The sequence below is a fragment of the Lactuca serriola genome, chromosome 7, assembly GCF_051521515.1.
Source record: "Lactuca serriola cultivar US96UC23 chromosome 7, Lser_US96UC23_V15, whole genome shotgun sequence".
NCBI lineage: Eukaryota > Viridiplantae > Streptophyta > Magnoliopsida > Asterales > Asteraceae > Lactuca > Lactuca serriola.
Genome location: NC_136414.1, coordinates 63,439,958 through 63,457,743, shown reverse-complemented (window position 1 = coordinate 63,457,743; position 17,786 = coordinate 63,439,958). Strand labels below are relative to the sequence as shown.

Below are 17,786 nucleotides of genomic sequence, written 5' to 3'. Positions count from 1 at the left end.
GTGTTGTATCTTACATCATAGCCAAGACCAGATTTGCGATGTTGACCAGCCCATAACACTTCCCTGCCTAAAGACAGGTGAGGGGTCACACTCTGCAAGCAGAATATTACCCATGAGAAAATGTTGATATTAAGAAAAATGAAATATAATGGATAAGGGATCATTTACCTGGATATAATTAGCTCCAAGGAGGCCACCATTTCCTAGTTTGAATTGTGTCCTGTAATCACCACCCTGCATCAAGAAAAAACGATTCATCATAAGAAAAATGGACATTTGCGTCAAAACAAATTAAAGTGTATTTGAATTTTGAAGGTACAATGTCATGCAAGAACATAAACTACAAGATTTCTAGATATCATAACCATAAAGAGCCACAAGATGAATAATGTACCTTATAGTCAAATTTAAACATTCCATGTGACATGTGAGGCTCATTTGTAAGCAGATATAAGTCCAAAATTGAATTAACAACATACCAAGTCAGCTGATTGAGAAGGAAGTACTGTAGGCCCCATAACAATACTGTAAATTAAAATAGAAAAACTCATCAAATCAGAAGTAGATTAATCCATACCAACTCAAAATAAGTTAAATGTGTCGCTGGCTGCCTGTGACTTAGTGAGAATCTCTGATTCAGACCCTTGGGAAATTAGACACGCATACCCTCAAAAAGTCCAGGCTTTAATGACACTGCAAAGGAGTAAGTGTGTTGAATATAAGGAATAATAAACATATTATTGATGAGAAACATCATAATGCCCACAAAGCTCATAAGAAAATAAAGGGTGATTGATGAAAAGTACCAAAAGTTGGAAGAATAAGGATTTAACCTTCAAATTTCACCCAAAAGAATGTGAACAGTGAACATTAAACATTGATATGAATATGATACTCCTTAAGAATGAAAATTAATGCAAGTTTTATCCCATGTATGGAGTATAATGTGTATTTTTGAAATAATTTTGACACAATTCTACCCTTGGACTTGATAACATTCGTCACACAAATCAAACATAATTCACCAGGATATTTCTAAGTACACATTTGATCGGTTTCGAGGAATTAACTAATCAACAATACATTAGCATCCGATTATTCAGGAAAAACTAGTATCAGTCTCACCGAAGATCCATAATTAATAAGATCGAGAACGGTGCATACGTTTAACAAATAAAACGACGTACATTTCAGCAATGAAGTTGGATCACGAGAAAATTTGAAGTTGTTTTACAGAATTTCAGATCTAAAAGCATCGAAATTTGAATTCTAACTGAATATAACACCAACATACCTTCACTCACCTCCATCTTCACTCACATCCACTGATAAGCTCCATCTCTATCCAGACCAAGCCATCAGAAAAGTCGGCTCTACTCAAGGCATTTTTTATGCTCGTGGTAGTTGAATCGGCGAAATCATCATCTTCAGAGGAAGAGGAAGGACTTGGAGTTGAGTTGTTGTGTCTGGTAAGGAATTTGTTGAAGAAGATTAAGAGGAGAGTATTAGTAGGAGATAAGGTGTTGGTATGTTCGATCGATTAGGTTGATCGAAGAGGAATGATCGAAAATGTGTCTATTTTAGGGTTCTTAATTTGGTAGAGGATTTTAGGAAGAGAAAAAGAGGCGGGGTGTTTAATTTTTTGGGGATAAATCGATTGACTGATAATTTGAGAGAGCAAGAGAAGACCCACTTGCTAGCGATTTGGATAAACGGGTGGCTTAGACGAAGGTACTTGAGGCGGTCGATCAGTTTTGCGAGAGAGACTGTGAACGATATCTATGGTGTAGAAGAAGAAGAAGATGACGACTTGACTTTCTTGTTCACAAGATCATGAAATTATGTTTTACCTGGTATTTGTTGGTGAGAATCGCTTGAATGTGGGGTGAGAGAATCATGAAGGTGAACGTTGGGAGAAGATGGAGGAGCGTAGGAGAATGGGGGAGGGACGAAGAACCGGCGGAAAATGATAAATAGGGAGTTTTTCTGGTGAGATGCCATCTGAGGAAGCATCGAATGGCTGAAAACCATAGTAATACTTATAATTCTTAGGGCACGCTATTAGGGAAATAAAGATGACTCAGGGGCATAAAATGGTGGAGAAAATAGGATAGATGCCGTTGTTGACCTCCGTATGGCTGCAGAGCTCCAAAAAGGGAGAAAGATCGACAGCCACACAATCCTTTTAGGGTTTCTTTGGAAGATGATTTTACAAAATACGAAGAAGAAGGAGAAGAGTATCAGGCGGGGTTTTCAATTTTTTTTGGTATTTCATTCCCCCCTCTTGGCAATTAAAAAAATGGAAGAACGCGCGTCCGTGAAAAAAAATTATAAAGCGACAGTTTTAGACGACACGCTCTTTTATGATAGGCGCCCTCCGTGTTTTTAATTTTTTTTGTTGGACACTATTTTTAGGTCACGCACAAATGCGTGTCCACTATCTTTCAAATTTCGCAAAACTGACATTATTTTTCAAGGCACACACAAATGCGCATCCTCTATCAGCGAGTGTCATTGTTTGCGCGTCATTAAAGGGTTGTTTTCTAGTAGTGTGGTGCTTAGACTCGTCGACTCTGGTCGCGATTGGATGATGTGTTTAATGAGGGGACTCGACGAGTCCGGGGGAGTGACTCGCCGAGTCCGAGCTGGCGAAAGAAACCCTAATTTCTTGGGTTTGGGACATATTTAAAGGCCCTTATGGCCTCCATTTGCGGCTACCTGTTCTCAGAGATAAACCCTAGAGTGTTTGAGCGATTTGGGAGAGAAAGGAAGCCATTATTGACTTTTGTGGTGTTGTTTAGCAAGAAGAAGGAGATCCAAGTCAAGGGGAAACAAAGGAGGTTGCTATTCTATGGATTTGAAGCTTAGATCATCACATTTGAGGTAGTAATTCGACTCTCCTTCTGTTCTTCTGATGATCATATGGATTTAGGGTTTCTTAGACCCTTTGTTGATTAGATTTGATGACCAAATAGTCCCTTTTGGTGATGAGGCTTTGGATCTAGATCCATAGAGGTCCATAGAGCCTTACTCATTAAGCCTTATGAAGAGCAATGGAGGTTATGACCTTGGGTTATGGTATTTGGGGCTAAATCATCATATATGACCAAATAGATGTTGTATGTGCATCAAGATAGAAACTTTACGTGGTTATTGGGTTTGGGAATGATAGATCAATAGGTTAGAGGTCTGGATCTGACCTCAGGAAGTTGTTTGAGGATGTGCATGGAATGAACTTGCCGAGTATGTGCAAGACTCGACGATTCGGGGCGGGTTGTACCGTGTCTCAGACTAGTTGATGACCCTCCGAGTTGGGTGAGTGACTCGGTGAGTCAAAAGGGATTCGGAGGAAATGAATTCACGTATGGACTTGATGAGTCTGTGCAAGACTCGACGAGTCGGGTCAAGGTTGACCGTTGACCGTTGACCAGGGTTGACTTGTTAGTGTTAGACAAAATAAGGCAGGAAAAGTATTAATTAGAGATGCACTTATGATATAGGAGGACGAGAGGTCGGGAGATCGAGCACGAGTGATTATCCGACATTAGTAAGGTGAGTTTTCTCACTATGTCGTACCCGATTGGGTAATTATATGTGACCGGAAGGTCTTATGTTTATGATGTATATGTGATGCATGTTATATGTGATATGTTATAATATGAGAATGATGATGTGGACCGGAAGGTTAACAAAGTTACGGGATGGAAATCCCCTGAGACACTTGGATCGGAAGATCCTAAGGCCTAGAATGGCGTATTGCTATACGTGGTATTTTGGGGAACTCACTAAGCATTTATGTTTACCGTTTGTGTGATGTGTGTTTCAGGTACCAGTGATGACCGCAGGAAGGCGCCAGCTTGATCAGTACACACTTGCATATGACATGTTTTTGAGATTTTGGGATATGGATTTTGTTATGTATTTTGAGAGAATATTGGATATTTGATTTTTGAATGATTTGGAAGTGAAATGTTTTATTAAAATAAATTGAAAAATTGTTTGAAATTTTAACGGTGTTACAAGAAGAAGAAGAAGAAGAAGAAGAAGAAGAAAGTGGAGAAGGGTGGCAGCGGATACACTCAGCACTCACGGTCGTCAAACTCGTTCCCACTGGAAGGGAAGGCAGTCGCGATGCTCGGTGGTTCGATGCAGCAAGGAACAGAGGTGGCGGTGGCTATTGGAGGTGAGGGTGTATAAGGGTGGCGGCTGTAAGAGTGTAGTAGGGTTAGGGTTTACGTGAAAGTCAAGAGTAGGGTGATAGTTTTAACCCGTATCAATTCAAACTTAATACCGTTTTTGACACCTCCGGCCCCTCCCCCTCTATTTTTTTCAATCCAAGTCTATATTTTGCTCTTTAGCCCCTTCTTCCAAAAAAACTATTCAATTTAAATCTAATAATTACTAAACAACCACTGCTCACGAATTTATTTACATTTTAAGTCCTAATGTTACAATATAGACCCCAAATTCCTGAATTTATATCATTTAACTCCTTATCGCTAACACTGATAAATCACTACGGATTTAGGGTTAAAATAAAATAAAAGATAAAATACATCGTGGGGTTTTAGGGCTTATTATTTATTTATTATTATTTATATCCTTATTTATTTATTTACTTATTTTATTTTATTTATTTTATTTTTAAACGGAATGTTACATAGTTCTTATGCTAGTTTAATAGTTTGATCATGAGCTTGGTATTTGAATGAGCAATTGATGGTTTATTTCTTTGATTTAGCATTGAATACTTGAATTTTCTTAGAACAAGGGCTTTATGATGGTTGAACTCATCTATATCTTATGGATTATGACTCTTTTATAAATGTGTAAGCATTAACATCCTCCAAGAATTGGTGATTCCTTCATTCTTAAGGCTAATCAATTTTGTTGGGTTTAACTGAATCCTTGATTTTGATTAATAATGTGTGTTGTGGGTTTCCCCAACCTCCATACTACCTTTGTGGAATCTTGGCATATCATGTTTCATGATTACTATAACCAATTTCGGATGAATGATAAGCTTACATATTGAATCCTAATGATAAACACGCAAATGTCCATTGTGTTGAATTGCCTTAGTTGACTAATTCTCTCCAATATTTGAGCATCTCACCAGCTTGCTTAATTGCAAGATTTTTAGTTATTCAAGTCTTTTAGTTTTCAAACAATACCCCCCCCCCCCTTTAGTTTAATTGTAATTGGTTAGTTTTATTAAACCTGTTTTATTGGATTGCATTGTTAATTGAATACAACTATTTCCCTAAGGGTCGATATCTCTTTTTACCATTATTTTATGTTTTATTTGCAAGCAAATGGTGTAATTTGTTTGGTGGACTTGACATCCCACCATCTATATGGATTTACGAAAAAGCACAACTGGGTATGTTTTCACAATTGGAGGTACTACAATTAGCTGGATGTCCATGTTACAAAAGAATGTTGCTCTTTCAACCACAGAAGTAGAGTATATGGCTATTACAAAAGCAATCAAGGAGCTTATATCATTGAATAATTTATTATCAGAACTTCGTACGCACTAGGAAGACTGTGTACTACATTGTGACAACCATAGTGCAGCTCATTTGGAAAAGAATCAAGTGTTTCACAGTAGGACAAAACACTCAGATGATGTATAATTTTATTCGTGAATTGATAAGTGATGGGACCTTGAATATAAAGAAAATCATTGGTACGAAGAATCCAACAAATAGAGTTACCAAGGTTGTGACTATAGAGAATTTAAAGTTGTGCATGGCTTCAACTGGCCTTCCAAGTACTTGAAGCGAAGGCGCGAACGAAAGAAAGAGAGATGAGAGAGAGAGAGAGGGTTACAGCGTTCTTGTTTTGGATGGCAACATATTGTTTATCAGCCTCCAAGTGGGAGATTGTTGAGTGTGGAGGTTGAGTTTCTTATGGCAGTCTGAATAAGCAGGGATGCTTATGGCAAACCGCAGGAGTAGGACTGTTTATAGCAATCCACATGAGCAGGTTTGCTTATGGAAATCTGCAGGAGCATTGTTGCTTATGGCAATCCAAATTAGTAGGGTTGATTATGGCATTAAGCGGCCAACATTGCTTAAGCGGTCATCAAATGCATGAGCAGCAGTACAGGTTTTCATGGATAGCAAGCTTTGACTCAAAGGATCAGTTGGGACTATTTGTTCAACATTTCCTTCAGCCCATGATGCTTTAACCCATTATTATTAGGTCAAACACTCTATAAATAGTCTCATTTATTGTAACCTAATGTATTGTACGAAAAAGCCTTTTACGGCATTAAAAAATAAATCTTTCTCATGTTTTCCATGGACATAGTCGATCATCTGATAATTGATTGTGTCTTGTTCTTATGATTTTTCATTTATTACCCTGGTAAGATCATCTATCGTTATTGAAGTGTTGTTTTAACCTAACACCTTCTTCTTCTTCTTCTTTTTCAATAAAGTCTTTCTATTTTTGATGACCAGATAAAAACTTCCAAACCTCAATAAATTTGAATGACTTCCAATTATTTTCGATTTTAAAAATTTCAAGTGCCATCTCGAAAACGTCCATATCGTTTTTCCCGCTTTTTTGGCTCATCAAGTTGTTGTATACCCCGTTGAATGTGTCGCCAAAAATGCTCTTTCACTTCGCATTTCCGCACATGGGGTCCTCAGAATGTCGATCCATGATTCTGCTAATAATTTCTCTTCTTTCGGTGTCCATTGTCGAGGGACTGCCTTTCCTTTTTCAGTCGGGGATTTTCCTTTTTCTTTTCCTTTGAGATCGGATAGTATGGGTTCAAGTTTGGTTCGGGTTGCGTTTTACGAACAAATTCGATTTTCGGCTCGGTCGGGGTTTGGCTTCTCGAAATGTATTTGGGGAGAACAGAAAAATTATGAAAATAGGTTGGGCTAACGGGTGTCGTAGAGTAATATTGTGGTATTTGTTGATAGTGAAATTGTTAGGGTTGGGGTGGGGGTGGGGTGAAAAAATAGAGGCATCAAGTTGTGGTTGGTAAACCAACTGATTAACAGCGAAAATAATACGAAGCGAAGTGTAATTTTCATGGTAACTTTGGTGGAAGGGTTGCTTAGATTCATTTTGGTAATTGAAAGTGTAATTTTTTCTATGAAATGGGTAGTAGCAAGTATAATAGTTGTGTGAAATAAATTATTAGGTAGTATGATATTTATAGTGGTTAATTAAAAAAAATGAAAAACGGCCATTAATAGAGCTGTCGGAAATGCAGCCGTTGAAATGAGAGAAGAATTGATGCGCTGAAGGTAAGTCGCACGTGGATGGACACCGCACCACCGCACATTGGTCAGTGTGGTGTTCACTAGAGATGCACACAAAAACCGGTTTCACTATTCAAAACCGGATCCAATCCGAAACCGGATTGGGTCAAAACCGGTTTTGACCAAACCGGATCGGATCGGATTTAAAACCGGATTTTCAGTCGGATCCTAAGCCTATACTCCAAATTGGATTTGATACCGGATCGTAAACCGGATTCGCTAAAAACCGGATCCAAATCCGCCCCAAAATCCAATTAAAACCCACTAAAATCGGTTTAAACCGGTTTCAAATCGGATTAGAACCGGATTCGGATTTTGGTTGGAACCGGATCGGATTTTGACCGGATCGGATTTTTGATGACGTAAGCGAAACCGGATCGGATTCGGATCTGGATCGGATCGGATTCGGGTTTTGTGCATCTCTAGTGTTCACCGCATACCTACGGTGACAGATCACCACCACGCAGTGTGCGGGATGGGTACTCGTACAAGCCTTAATAGTCTTCCATGAAGTCAACATACAAAGTAATTAAATTGGGATCAATCACAAGACTTCACTTCTTTGTTTTCGACTATCAAATCAGTTGATGCATTAATAATCATTTGTAACGACTGAATGAAAAGATATGCATCTACATAACTGTTCAAACCCACGAAAATAAAGGAGACAAATGTGAGAAAAAGAAAGCTAAAATGAAGGGAGATGAAAGAATAAGTTTTATATGAAGCTAATGGTCATTTATGAAGCTTTTAGGTATCACCGAAAGTTAAACATATGTCACTTCAATGAGCAAAGTGAGCCATTCCTTTCCTTTCCAACCATCCATTTTTGTTCATCACCTCACACATCACTTATAACGTATATTTGAAATGAAATAAACATCATATGTAACTGGTGTTACGTAGTAATACGATAAATCAATTGTATATATATATATATATATATATATATATATATATATATATATATATATATATATATATATATATATATATATATATATATATTTGCTATCAATATGTTATCATATTATGCAATACTCCGTATTTTACAAACTTGATTGCATAAATTTGTAAAAGAAATTAATAACAAATGACAATTGGGATCGACCTCCATAAAAGAATGCAAACAAATTCCAAAGAATCTTTTCATTTTACGATTTTAACCCATCGTCAAAATGTCCAAGACTTCTTTCTTTTACCTTTCTTCTCATGGGTTTGTCTTTATCCACCTTTAATCATTGAAAAATCTTCCCAAAGGGGTCTTTAACCCACCCATATAATGCTTTAGATCAAACCAAACAAAAAGAGTTCAGAATTCTATAAAGAAAAATGGAGACACTCAAGAGTGATTTAGATCAAACCGAAAGAAAAGATACATACAAATTAGCTTACATGATTCATTTCTTACTTGGTGCAGGTAATTTGCTTCCATGGAACGCTTTAATCACTGCCATTGATTATTTCACTTATCTTTACCCAAAAAAACACATCGGGAAGGTGTTTTCGGTTGCTTATATGAGCTCTTCGTTACTAGTTCTTGTTGTGATGATAATTTGGAGTGAATTGAGTAAAAAAGTTACGTTTAGAGCGAGGGTAAATTTAGGATTTACCATGTTTGTTTTTTCACTCATAGTAACTCTAATAATTGATTGGGGTTGGTGTAGCATGGAAAAGTCAATTGTAACTTATTACATAGTGGTTGTGTGTGTGGTGATGTGTGGTTTAGCCGATGGGTTAATAGGAGGGAGTTTAATCGGGTCCGCGGGAAAGTTGCCAAAAAAATACATGCAAGCCGTTTTTGCTGGAACTGCTTCATCAGGTAAGTTTTGTATACATAATGAAATAATGAATTAGTGTCATTATTAGGGAAAAACATATTTTTATACATAGTTTTCATTGGTTACTAGGGGGGTCATGGACTCATGGTGGAGGGTAACGAACTTTTTGAAACGTTTCGGTTAGGTCGTTGGAACTTGGAACTATAAAAATATAAAATGAGAAAATATCTATACTAATAAAAGAATAGTTTTAATTTTCTTTTGACATGTATCATTTTAATACAACTTCACATTAATATTATATCATGTGTCAAGGAGATATATTAGGCAAATCACTATCACAATTAATGATGTTAAGATTTTAAATAATAGATAAAACTTTTTATAGAAACATTTATTTTTTTAATTGTATGTTATATTTGAAGTTATAACTAACTTTAAAATTTTGGTATATTTTTTAATTAATAATTTATTTAAAATAATTGACTAATAATTATAAATTTTTGCTATCAAAACTGAATTAATTTTATAACCATGATTTTCACGGGTTATAAACTCATCGTGTCAAAGTATATAAACATAAGTTTTAAATTTAGTTACAAGGTTTGACAACCAAACTTCTATATTCATTACTTCAAACTTTGGAAGTTCACCTTTCTAAGTATTGACCATGAAAAGTTTCAAATTTAGTACTTCAACTTTACTTCACCACCAATGGTTTTCAATTTAGTAATTCAAGTTTAAGTCTTCACCATCAAAAGTTTCTAATTTAGCACTTGAAGTTTTTTTTTTCCAGTGTTAGGGGTGTTTGGCTTAGCTTTTTAGAGACCAAAAGATCTTTTTGAAAAAGTTACAAAAAGTCAGGTTTTCCTGACTTTTCCAAAAAGTTGATTTTTCTTTTTTGCAAAATCCAAAAATAGCTTTTAAAAGTCTTTTACCAAACATCTTTTGACTATGATATTTTTCTAAAAGGATTTTTGGTCATTTAAAAGTTAAGCCAAACACCCCTTAGTACTCTAAGTTTACTTTTTGTCCACACCACCAAAAGTTTTAAACTCCGTACTTGGAGTTTACTTTTTTGAGTCTCGACCACCAAAACTTTTAAATTAGTGTGCTTAAAGTTAACCTTTTAAATCCTTGGAGTTTAATTTATTTCAAGTTAACCTTTTTTAAGACTGACCACCAAAATATTTATATTTAATCCTTGGAGTTTAATTTATTTTAAGTTTCAGTTTACCTGAAGTTTTATATGTAGTCCTTGAAGTTTAATTTATTTAGTGTCAACCACCAAAAGTTTTAAATTTAATGCTAGAAGTACACAGTTTTTAGTGTCGGCCACCAAAAGTTTCAAATTTAGTACTTGGAGTTGGAGTTAATATGAGCTTCCACAACCAAAAGTTCAAATTTAGTACTTAAACTTCACATTTTTAGTATCGGCCACCAAAAGTTACAAATTTAGTAACTGACATTCACATTGACCATCAAAAGTTTCAAATTTAGTACTTGGAGTTAACATTTTTGAGTTTCGACCACCAAAAGTTTCAAATTTAGTACTTGAATTTAACATTTTTGAGTATCGATTTCACATTATTTAGTCTTAACCACCAAAAGTTTCAAATCGAGTACTTGAAGTTCACATTTTTAAGTTTTGACCACAAAAAGTTTCAAATTTAGTACTTGGTGTTCAAATTTTTTAGTCTTGTCCACAAAAGTTTCATATTTAGTACTTGAAGCTCGTATTGTTGTGTATTCACCACCAAAATTACTTGAGGAACTAAATAGAACTTCTCCAATAGTTCATGGGCCTCCATATGCACTTTCCCCTAAATACTACAATCTATAATTTCACAGGGATATTGGTTTCTCTCTTGCGAATTATCACAAAGGCATCACTCCCACATGATCCACATGGCTTAAGAACAAGTGCCCACTTTTATTTCATAGTCACCACCATCATTCTAATGGTATGCATCGTTTGTTGTTCCCTATTGTACAAGTTGCCATGCATGGAACAACATTACAAACAACTCGAACATCACCCTCCAACTTCAAAGACTAAATTACAAGACACAGCTAGAACGATTCAATGGCCAGCATTGGGAATATTCATTATATACACCGTAACCCTATCAATTTTCCCGGGATTTTTATCAGAAAATATAAATTCAAAAGTCCTTAAAGATTGGTACCCGATAATATTAATCACAACATATAATATAGCGGATTTCTTTGGGAAATCTTTTAGTGGCTTTTTTATGGTAAAGGGTATTGGGAAAGCTGTGTGGGGGTGTGTAGGAAGGTTGGTTTTTTATCCTGTTTTTACATTGTGTCTTCATGGACCTAAATGGTTTAGAAGTGAGGTTTTTGTGGTGTTTTTGACTTTTATGCTGGGGTTGACCAATGGGTATTTGACAAGTGTCATCATGATTCTTGCTCCTAAATTGGTGCCACCTTCAGAAGCAGAAATGGCAGGAATTGTTATGGCTTTGTTTTTAGGGATCGGGTTGGTTTGTGGTTCTGTTCTTGGATGGTTTTGGATCATCTAAATTTGTATACAATAATAATTTGTATTTTAAAATGTTGTATTGTATAACTTTATAAAATATAAAGTTGTACACTTATGGAGAAATGGTGAAGATTATGGTCCATAAATATTTTTTTAAGCTTGTTAATCTCCTAAGTCCTAAATGTAATGCATCTTTCATTATGTTAAGTCCTTATATATATAACCGTGGTTTTCACGGGTTATAAACTAGTATATATATATATATATATATATATATATATATATATATATATATATATATATATACTAGTTTATAACCCGTGAAAACCACGGTTATAAAAATTAATTGATATTTTATAGTAAAACCTCAAAATTAATAATTAATTATTTTAAATAAATTATTAATTATGATATATTTATATTAGTTTTGTGAAATTATAATCGTTGATTCAAATAAATATATATAATTAATTTTTAATGTATATTAGACATTTTTTATTTATGAATTAATGAAAACAATGATATAAAATTTAAAATTTAAAATGGAGAATAAATACATTGACAGATAAATTCACATTAATTAGAAGGTCTAATAAATTCAAAATGGAGAACTAATAGATTGACAAGTGGCATCATATTAATTAAGAGGTCTAATATAGTGACACATGGCAAAAATGACTACTTTTTTATTAGTATATATATATATATATATATATATATATATATATATATATATATATATATATATATATATGGGTGTTTTTTTACGTAATCCAGATTAAAAATTGTTAAAATTATTGAAGTGTAGTAGTAATATCATGAGCTTAGACTTGAATGAAGATTATAAAGAAACAATTTGCCTATAAAACTTAATGTAATCCGCAAGCATTAACTATCTTAAACATATTTCCAAAAATTAGTAATATCATGAGCTTGAGTAGAGGCAATAAATAGAAATTTTGCCTTTAATAAACTCTTCTTTTAGGGATGTTTAATTCGTTTAGTCATGTCAGCCCTACCAATTCTATGTCAACAAATGCGGACACTGATAAATTCTAATGTTATACAAACGTGATATATTTAAGGGTAATTGTTATGGTTTTTTGATATATTTATTTGATTGTTCCAACATTAATTCTTAATTAGGATTTTTAATTTGCACGGTGATTATGTTAATCTGATATGGAATTTTTTGATTATGTTTTTCACATCGATTGTTATGTGAGTTGATGTTCATTTATAATTACTAGGTGTAAAACTCATGTATTACACGAGTTGATTAAACAAAAGATTAAATATTAAAATGTAAACGTTAAATATTTTTTAAATAAAATTTTGAAATAATAAATAAAGAAACCTATTAATTAAAGATATTATCACATTTATCACATGTAATACTTTACATATATTTAAATATAGAAGTATTATGTGGCTTTTTAATATAAAATTTGAAAAAACAACAATTAACATGTGGATATTATTTGTTTCAAAAATATAATAAAATGACAAGTGTCAAAACTCATGAAAGGTTGACACGTGGCAAAATGAATCTACATTTATTATAGTCGATGATACTTTTTATTGTGCTTATTTGAATTTATATTAATTTGATATGAATTTGTTTGTTGGAGTGTAAAGGTAAGTAGTCATATAGTATTGTTTAACACGTTTTTTCGGTTAAAAAAAAAAAGAACAATATTTACATACACAAATTTTTATAAAAAAACATCATTACTCATTTAGCCATTTTATTTATACAGAAACTTAGCCCTACCCATTCTATCTCACAGCAGGTGGCCAGCTAATAAATTCTAATGTCACTACATCAAACCTAAAGTGATAAATTTAAGGGTCATTGTTGTGTCTTTAAACAAAACATGTCTTAATCTTCATGAAAATAATACCACAAAACCTTTATTAACATGTCACAATCCTCAAACTTTGCCTTAAAACAACTGTATTCTCTCTAGACGTATCTTGATTACACAAATTGTAGACCATTCGATATATAATTTAGAGAAAATGACTTTGTATGGTAATCAATTATTTTTTTTATATATATTTAGTTATTTTTTTATACAATTATCTATCAACTTACGTTTGTTTGTTGTTCAAAAAATACAATTTTTGACCAATTATTACATGACTAACCAATTTACCTACTCGAGGCACACAACAGTAAACACACATTTTGTTGTTTAAAACACATCATTAAACCAACATTTTTGTACACAATTTACCATTAAACTAACTTTTGTGCGACACTTTTTTTTAATAGTTTATTACTGAAATCATTTTCATGATATTTTAGAAGTATTCAAGGACAAAAACATTGCTCCAAGTACATATAATTAGAATATTAGTTGCAATGTCCCCCATGATGCCATACACCACATATTTTAAAGATTTTAGTCACATAAGAATCCAGCAGCTAAATGTTTACTAGATTTTTTATCCACATAACAATCCAAAAGCTAAATAAGTAGCAATATCTTCAATGGTTCAATTATCTATGCAAAACTGTGACTAGTTTATTGAGTTATATAAGTTATATAACAAGGTGATAACTGTAACAAATCAAGAAAAGACATGTATAGAAGTAATAACAAAACTGCATCATATTATTACTTTATCACATGATAATTACACAAAAAGACTGAATCTTTGACATAATAACTATAACTTAGTGAGAGAATGATCTCATCTTGAACACCAATATGACTTAATTGATTCAAAAAAGTACAAGAAACAACAAAAGGAAGATGGGTCAAAATGTTAATTACTAAGTAAGATAGATCTCTGTTATTAAAGTTATGGTTCTGGATTCATCTTTATTATGCTGCAGCAATTGGAAATTGTTGTGAAGATTCATGGAAGAAACTTGTCGATGATAGATTCGTATTGGAAACTTCTTCTTCTTCATCTTCTTCATCAGCATCCCAAAGAAACCGAGCATAAGAAGCCATTACATAACTGTGTTAACATCAAACGAAGAATTTTCAGTCAAGCAATCAAAATTCGGTATATGAAAGAAGGTTAAAACTTTCAGAGATTGTGAAGATGTTTATCTGATTATCTTACCAGTCATCTGGAGAAGCTTTGACTGCTTGATCGAAGTAACTCTGTGCACGAGATGCATCCTTTTGTGTCTCCCAAATCAAATCGGCATACATTGATAAAGCATTTCCATCGCTAGGGTTTGCCAGGATTGCTCGGCTGCAATACTCCTCAGCCCTCGAGAAATCACATCGCACCTGTTGAAATAATCAATCAGATCAAAAATTGGAGAATAGATCGGAAGCTAACAACGATATGAAACTTGATCTGGTAAAAGAAAGATTTCAATTGAAATCTGTGAATGATGAATATTGTAAATACCTCTTTCAGGTATTTCGCGTAATTGCCGAGAATCAATGAATTGCCAGGGTTTGCTTCGATCATATTCTGATAATACACATCTGTACCATCACTTCCATTATAATCACCATTACCACCACCGCCTCCACAGATCTTTCCACCACCATCGCTTCCACCGGTGCCATCCTCCATAAGACGTACTCCACACCCCTCATTGTAATCCAAACCAGAACTCGAAAACAACAAACCTCTGTTTTCGCTCTCTTCCGCTTCGACGTCCTCTTCCACCGCCACCGAAGAAAGCAAGCTGTTTACACTACTCAAAGAATTCCTACGTTTTGGGTGAGAAAACCCGATCAAGTCACTCTCCGATGAGGCTCTGGAGAGCTTCTTGGACGAATCATTCGGTGAACACGACGAATGCATTGAAATTGCCGGTGATCTCATGTTTCGATGAATGAAATCTGGTTCCGGTGATGATAATACTTTGGGATTTTGTTGTTGAAACCATGAATTGAGTGCTGGATTTGATGAGCTCCTGAGTAGCATCTTTAAGAAACGTACTCGTGATTCGTGAATTTCTAAAAGAGGTGTGGCGATGAAGCTCGATGGCTATGGAGATTTTATGATGAGGAAAGAGATGATGCGTAAAAGTATTTATAGGGAATTGCGAAGAGGATCTAGACCGTTAATTTAATCGACGATGAAACACGGTTGTCATTTTCAGTCCCGGGACAATTACATTATTTTAGAACAGTCCGAGGATAATTACATAAAAACCTAGGATCACTATCACATTTACTGTGAATTTATATTTATTGGACTTTGTGATAGATTTTTAATGGATTTCCTTAGGGATTTTTGATAGATTTGTGATAAATTTTCAAAGAATTTGTAACAAATTTATAAATTTATACACTTCTAGGACAAATCAAGTAGTTGATTGTAATTTGTACCATTCGGGATAAGAAGTTTGTTTGCACCTGCCTAGAATGTCAAAACCTCTATGGGACCTTGTTTTTGTATAGGGTATTTTTACAATGTTTTCAGGTTCAGGGAGTATGAGTGGATTTTATCTCCATTTAGATTTCGGGGGTGGAGAGTTCCATCTCGAATGCTATGGATGCTACAAAATAATTACCTTATATTTAACTATTTTATTTATAAAATAAATACTAGACTTAAAGTAGTCCTTGTATGTTTTGTATTTGAATAACTATTGTAATATGTATTATGTAAGGTTAAACGAAATAAACAAGTGACAAAAAATAAGATGGATAAGGTTAAATGGGTGATTAGACGGAAACGGAAAACAGAGACGGTATAGGGGTGATCTTGAAATTTGAGGGCGGAAAAATATGAGAATTCAGGTCAGATGAAACAGATGAATTTGAAGGCAGGGGAAGGGAAGACTATTTTCGCCCCCGTCTGATCCTGTTGGCATCCCTATAAAAGCCCCAAAGTCACAAGTTTTCAATAGTTTTACCAAAACATCACTTTTTTTAATAGAAAAGTCTTGAATTTGCAGAGTTTTTCATTTATAACAATTGTAAGATTTTTCATGTTACCATTTCATTGCTCTTGCATATGTGGTTGGAATTTGATGAGTAGGATACCAATTAGGCAACGCCTTCAATTCTAAAAAGAGAAGGGGCGTGATTGGAAATTTGATATGTAGCATTTAGTTGTGTCAACTACAATAGCAGTGGCACCACACTTTGTTTTCATAGACTTTCCTAAAATCGTTTATCATTCTTTCTTTGAATCGATCTTAGCCGAAATCAGTTTTTTGATGAAATCCTAAGTTAGTCATAGGGTTTTGCTTAAATCATCATGAGATTATTAGGGTTTTTCTCAAATTCGAAACGGTGTCGACATTTTTCTCTGAAATAGTTTGTGTACTTTCTCTGAATCGATCTTAGCCAATAGAGGAGAATGATAAAGAGATGGGTATGGGGAAGAGAGTGCATGAAAAAGAATAACTATGCATGAGTATGATCTTTTATCAAGCCCGAAAATAATCAAAAGACAATCTAGTCAAATAGGTATTATGAGATTGTGACGTCAGTAACAAAAGTTCAGTCAACAACCAACATGACATGATAGACATGTTGACAAGTAATCAAAAGAAAGCTTGAAAACCTACAAAATGAAATATTTAAAAGTCTCTTAAATTTTAAGCTTTAATAGTAAAATTTAGATTTAAAATATCCATTCACTCCCAATTACCTTTTAATTTGAAGTTAATTTAATAAATGACATGAAGTCTCCTTATATTCCAATTGACTTTTAGTTTAAATTTAATGTATTATACATCTAGTTTTTGGTCTAGAAGTTTTAAAGAAATGTAAAGTATTCTAAAATATTCGAAAACTACTTGTGAGACCTATGTATTATATGGATTAACTTTTTTTAAAAAAAAGTTAAATATAAAGGTCAAAATATTTAAGAACATTGAATTTATAAAAAAATAAAAAAAATAATGAATTATTATAATAGAAATATTTTTATCTTTTAAATTTAAACACATAATTTATATAAAGAAAAAAAAACTAATGAGTTTTAATTTTGGGAATTTTGAAATTAAAAGGTAAGTTTATTAATGAAATTAACATCCATTTATTATTATATTTATTGCAATTATTACATTAAAATATTATGTAGAATTTAATAAAATAGAAAAACTCATAAAATGACATTTGAAAAAAAAAATTAATTTAAAATAACCAAAAAATGACATTTGGCAAATTAAATGAGAGTTTGACAAATGACAAAAAAAAAAAAAAAAAAAAAAAAAAAAAAAAAACCTTTCATTTATTAGAGACTAGGTGTGAGATTCATGTATTATATTTGTTT

The 17,786-nt window shown here is 33.5% G+C and overlaps 2 protein-coding genes across 2 annotated transcripts; one reads left to right on the top strand and one right to left on the bottom strand.

The window, feature by feature from the left end:
* The first annotated feature begins 8,596 nt into the window (after positions 1-8,596).
* On the top strand, positions 8,597-11,695 carry LOC145062550 (equilibrative nucleotide transporter 8-like). Its single transcript, XM_079010138.1, has 2 exons — positions 8,597-9,108; positions 10,919-11,695. Exons 1-2 carry the CDS (start codon positions 8,619-8,621, stop codon positions 11,611-11,613), a joined length of 1,185 nt encoding a protein of 394 aa, XP_078866264.1. The 5' UTR covers positions 8,597-8,618; the 3' UTR covers positions 11,614-11,695.
* Positions 11,696-14,173: 2,478 nt separating this feature from the next.
* Positions 14,174-15,568, bottom strand: LOC145063121 (uncharacterized). Its single transcript, XM_079010714.1, has 3 exons — positions 14,952-15,568; positions 14,655-14,827; positions 14,174-14,546 (listed from the first exon to the last, which is right to left on the bottom strand). Exons 1-3 carry the CDS (start codon positions 15,477-15,479, stop codon positions 14,408-14,410), a joined length of 840 nt encoding a protein of 279 aa, XP_078866840.1. The 5' UTR covers positions 15,480-15,568; the 3' UTR covers positions 14,174-14,407.
* Between the last annotated feature and the right edge of the window lie 2,218 nt (positions 15,569-17,786).

Excerpts from the sequence above, each read along its gene's own strand:
- LOC145062550 (XM_079010138.1), top strand. The coding sequence starts at position 8,619 with ATGGAGACACTCAAGAGTGATTTAGATCAAACCGAAAGAAAAGATACA. Across the intron at positions 9,109-10,918 it reads TGCTGGAACTGCTTCATCAG|GGATATTGGTTTCTCTCTTG; the intron begins GTAAGTTTTGTA and ends ATAATTTCACAG.
- LOC145063121 (XM_079010714.1), bottom strand. The coding sequence starts at position 15,479 with ATGCTACTCAGGAGCTCATCAAATCCAGCACTCAATTCATGGTTTCAA. Across the intron at positions 14,828-14,951 it reads ACGCGAAATACCTGAAAGAG|GTGCGATGTGATTTCTCGAG; the intron begins GTATTTACAATA and ends TTATTTCAACAG. Across the intron at positions 14,547-14,654 it reads AAAGCTTCTCCAGATGACTG|TTATGTAATGGCTTCTTATG; the intron begins GTAAGATAATCA and ends ATGTTAACACAG.